Raw genomic sequence first — 5,201 nt, forward strand, 5'->3', positions numbered from 1 at the left:
ATAGTGTAATAAAAAGAAAAGATGAGCATTCCTTTTTCTGCTGTTTTTAACCACTGAACTGTCTGCGAACTTAATCTTCAGATATGACCATGATCATTCCAGGGAAAAGTTTAAGTTATTTTTAAGTTTACATTTAAGTACTTTGAAGGCAAGAAAAGAAGTTTTAACTTGATTTGCAAACATCTGGTTATTGTTCATCTGTCAAACTCCCTAAGAGCTTGTCTCCAGACCCTAGAGATTGTCTGAGACTCCTCTTCGCTATTTTCCAAACTGGCTCATGAGTACCACAATGGGGCCAAATGTTTCTACAACATGGGGTGAGCAGGTTACATCTTTCTGGGATTATTCTTATTTGACCATCTGGAAAAAATAACAATTTATATTAAAATGTGTACTAGTATATTATGGGCTAGAATGCAAAATTCTTTTGGAGAGGGAAAAAGCCTTTTGTGTTTTAATATTTTGACCCTGCCACACACATAAAACTCTTGAAGAGAATGATATCCTCAAAGAAAGGGTCTGGTCATTAATTTTTTTTTTTTATTCTAAAGTATAACTTTTGTAAAATGCACAAATCTTAAGTGTATACCTCAGTGGGTGGAGTTTTACGAATGTGTACATACAACACCCAGATCAAGTATAGAACATTTCTAGCACCCAGAATGCCCCCTTGTGCCCTATCCCAGTCATTACCTGCTTATTAATCTGCCACCTATGGTGAATTTTAAAGATTGAATAAAAGAAATGTCAAACTTTATGAGGTGCGCCTTAGCGCTCCAGACTCAAGAGCACTTTTTCTTTGGCCCTAGGGTTCCTTAACTAGAAGGTATACTCAGCTAAGGATTCAGAGACCCAATGGGCATTATTCAAACATAATTTCTTCTGTATTGGGCTTTCTCTAGTAGATGTTTTTACCTCTTCAAGAGCTCCTTCTTGGGTTGACATTTTAAAATATTTGTGTTAGAAGTAGGTTAGATAATATATAAAGGACTTAGAACAGTGCACATAGTAGCTGGACACAATAAGTTCTAGATAAGTTAATAGGTAACGTGTTGCAGAAGAGACAAGAAGGCTTTGACATTATCATTATAATTCTTAGAGCAAGATTAACATAGAAGCTGAATTTGAAAATGAGAGTATTTGTAGTTGTGTTGACTTAAAATTGTAGTTATCTATCAAATTTGCTTTTAAGTGGAAGATTATAATCAGGCTTGTTGACTCCCTTATACCTTAAGAAATGTTATCAAGTGCCTTTTCTTATTGTCATGCATTTATCTAGTCACTGTTCTAAGCTCTTAAGTATCTAGTGAACAAAATAATTCCCTACCCATATGGAGCGTACTCTCTGGTAGCATCCCCACTCTTACTGTTAACACAGGTCTCAGAAAATTTCAATTGCAAAGAAATTTTATCTTTGTGTTACATCCATGATTTCCTTCCACTTGCCTGGTGTCTTAAAGCTGAAGGAATCAAGAAATGAAGCTCATGCCAACGTTAGCCTCAATTCTGAGAACAGTAGGGTAAAATGTGAAAGGGTAAAAAAAAAAGAAAGGCACAGAGGTGGAACATGGTTAATGGCTAAGCCTATTCCCCTTTCGCGAATCACACAGAGAATCAAGGTGCTAATGCGAATGTTGAAATAAACAAGTCTAGCCAGAACTTCTGCTCTGATTTTTTATCATCTTCCAGGACTTAAAAATAACTGAGCCATGTAGTTATTATTTTAGGTTTAGTAATTACACCAACGATGTTGCTTCTAAGGTGAGTTGTCTGATGATTCTCTTAGAAATGTTAAGTTGCTTGGGCAATTAAGGAGGATCTGTATCTTATCGATTTATTTCTGTAACTCACAAACTGTTCAATACCAAGATCCCCTCTTTTAGAAGTAATGTAGTTTCTGATATTCACCCAAGGTCATGCATTTCGAAAGATCTTGTCTACAAAGCCAGGATAATTATTTAAATAAAAAAAAAGTCTCCCCATTTAAAAATTTATCGGCCAATTACAGAGTCTGATTGGCACATGAAAAAGCCCAAAGCAAAGACAATGTTTTTCGATAGCCTGGTAAGTTTTAGCACCCCCTACGATTTTCATTACTGACTTTTTGAAATGTTTACTATAATTATATGATATCCTTTACTCTTCCCCTTTTCTTCTTTTTCTTTGGTTCGTGGAAAGCGAGAACAGAGCAGAATAAAAGGGCACAATAATCTGCAGAACACGCATTTCACGCCTTTTAGGTAATCCACAGGCGCTTTTCCGATCCCCGCCCACGTCCTGCCGCGCGCGGACTTCGCCCGCCCCCATCCTCGCCCCGCTCCCCACTCTGGCCCACTGGAGTTCTGTGAGGGAGAGGGTCCTCGCTGCAACCCCACAGTCAGCCGCACGGAGGTGACCTCGGCTGCAAGAGCCAGAGGGCCTTCTCCAACCGCGGAGGCGGCGGAAGCGGAAAAGGCGGGACCTAAGGCGCACGTTACGTCAGCACGTGCGAACGTTAGGGCTGGGTCTCCGGGATAGAAGGTGGGCACCTCCTACGCGTGTTGAAGAGGTTCTCGGTTAGCTTCTAGAGTTCAGACCTCATGGCAGAGATAATTCAGGAGCGCATTGAAGATCGACTCCCTGAATTGGAACAACTGGAGCGCATTGGACTGTTCAGTCACGCGGAGATTAAGTGAGAACTGAGGGACAGAGCTGAGAGCTGGGGCGGGCTGAGGGGAGGTTGTGTCGTGTGTGTGGCGGGTGCAGGGATGGGGAACACTTCAGTTGTGTTTATTTTTCCTACCGTGGCGGAAGCCTATTTCCAGATTTTGATGATGCCCACAATTAATTTCTCATTTATTGTAAGATGATCCGTCCATTTATTTACTCACCCAAAATTCTGACAGCTCTTCAAGAAACTAGGTCTTGGAGCTATAAAGGCGATAAAAACCAAGATCCCTGTTCATCAGGCGCTAACTGCCCTGTGTATGGTGGGGGAGAGAGACAAATTAAACATTTTGATTGTAGTGCGGTGTACTTTAAGTTGATTATAGTAGAGTGTTCTGTCTAGAGATGTGAAGAGAGAGCCCAGGAGGAGTAGATAAATCTTTCTAACGACTTGAAGATGGAGACCATTTAATTCAATTTCGTATTCTACCCCAGAGTTTAGCCAACAACGTCTGGCATAAAGTTGGCATTCAGTAATTTGTTAAAATTAAGTTTAATAGTTTTTAATGGTTATCTGTGACTTTCTTAATTTCACAGTGACTGAATGTAGTGATGTGACTGTGGGAGCCTTAAACATTTGTTAATGAAATGCAACAGTGTGGATTCTTAATAAATGCTCAGTAAATGTTATTGTTATTAACTAGAGACAATTATTGGTCTTGCACATCTTGCATTAAATTCTCCTAATATGCACATCTTGTGTGTTCTTTAGCTAAATACAATGAGTCTTCTTTCATCAGTCTTTATAGTGGTAATAAACATTTCCAGGTAGAGACAATCTAGGTGTTTGTGTTTTTTTTTTTTTTTTTCAATCTGCCTGTTAAAAACTCAGAAGAGGAATTTAGGAAAGAGATTTGATTATTAAAACCTAAGTGACCTGAATTTGGAGGAAAAGAAATCTTTAATACTACATATAAATAATATAAAGTACTTAATATTCGTTTCGTTGGTGGAAATGTTAACGGTCCTGGTAATTGATTAACATTAACGTGACTTTAAGATGAGGACTATTTAATTCAGTTTTGTATTCTTAAAAGGATTTTCATGAATGTTTTAAAATACATCCTGATGCCCTTAACACAGAAGTCATCATGTATTTGCTTATGAAGGAAAATTATTTGAGAATTATGTTTTCGTAAAAATGTGTTTTAAATATATTAAAAATAAACTTAACAAAAACTCCAAAGTTATAACTTGATTTGCAAACTTGATTTCGCACTTTTTAAGTGTTACATTTTAAATGGCTTTCTCCTCAGGGCTATCATTAAGAAAGCCTCGGATTTAGAATACAGAATACAGCGAAGAGCTCTTTGTAAGGAAGACTTTATCAATTATGTTCAAGTGAGTGAATAATTTCATTACCTTTTAATCTCACAAATTTTAAGTCACTTATAGAATGATGAGCTTGGTGTCAATTTTCTACAGAATTCTAGAACTGATGTTTAGACAGGTAGTTTTTGAACAGGAAACAAAGGGGATTTGAGAATACCATTGCTCCACTAAGGATTTAGTCCTTGGCAGACTGAACTCTTTTTTCTTCTATGGGGTTTATCAGAGACTGTCAAAGACACAGCATGTCAGGATTTTAGCAAGAGATTTGACAGACTATCTCTTGAGTGGAAAAATAAAGGAGAATGAGTTTGATGATGGTAGCTGGTTAGAAAGTTAATACATGTTTGTCAACTTAGAGGTATGCTGCAATACTTCTCAGTCCTATAAGTGAATCGAAGATTTCTGTGAAGATAAAATACACATGCTAGACCTACTTTTAGATGGAGAAGAATAGTTAATACATTGGATGACGAAATCAAAATTCAGAAAGAACCCATAGAAAGACGAATGGTTTTAAGACCGAAGGTTCTGAGCTTAGACTTAAAAAAAAAAGAGAAAAATCAACAAACAATTTATGAAACATGGCCAGAAATCTTGTATTCGGAAGAGGTCCTAGGGCTCATAGTAGATTGCTAACTCAAAATGAGTTGAGAGCATATTATGTCAAAAATATAATCTAATTGACAGAAGTGGAGTGTTAGGTAAGTTAGTTGAGCAGAGGAAGTGGCAAAAAGACACACAGAAGATGTTGGTTTGAAAAAAAGTGTTTGGCAGTTATAAGACCATGTCTGGAGCACTGTGTTAGGCTCAAGACTACATTTTAAGAAGGACTTTAAGAGGTTGGTTGGAAGGCAGCCAGGATGGAATCCTTGTACTTAGAGAAATCATTGAAGGAAGTAGACTTGTTTAACCTTAAGGAAATTTAAGAGTAGCAAATAATTTCAAATATTCTTCAGTCTTCAAATATTTAAGAGCCATGTGTAGATTAGATTGATTTGTTTAGTTTTAGGGAACATAACTGAAATATGATTAAACACACACACTCCTATATTTATACCCCCCTGCCTGCATGTAACCATGTAAACTTGCTATGAGACATAGTGGCATTTAAAATCAATGAGGTTCTGGTTATGCACATCGAAAAAATTAGATTCCTTCATCAC

At 37.3% G+C, this 5,201-nt stretch overlaps 1 protein-coding gene across 1 annotated transcript in view; it reads left to right on the plus strand.

Annotated features, from left to right (window-relative positions):
• The first annotated feature begins 2,479 nt into the window (after positions 1–2,479).
• The window catches only part of UTP6 (UTP6, small subunit processome component), a 24,649-nt gene continuing 21,927 nt past the window's right edge, over positions 2,480–5,201 (plus strand). Inside the window, exons 1-2 of the mRNA XM_006924980.3 lie at positions 2,480–2,671; positions 3,963–4,047. Coding sequence (XP_006925042.1) covers positions 2,580–2,671; positions 3,963–4,047 — 177 coding nt within the window. The 5' untranslated portion in view covers positions 2,480–2,579. The remainder of the gene's footprint in view (positions 2,672–3,962; positions 4,048–5,201) is intronic.

This window comes from Pteropus alecto, unplaced genomic scaffold (genome assembly GCF_000325575.1).
Source record: "Pteropus alecto unplaced genomic scaffold, ASM32557v1 scaffold98, whole genome shotgun sequence".
NCBI classification, from domain to species: domain Eukaryota; kingdom Metazoa; phylum Chordata; class Mammalia; order Chiroptera; family Pteropodidae; genus Pteropus; species Pteropus alecto.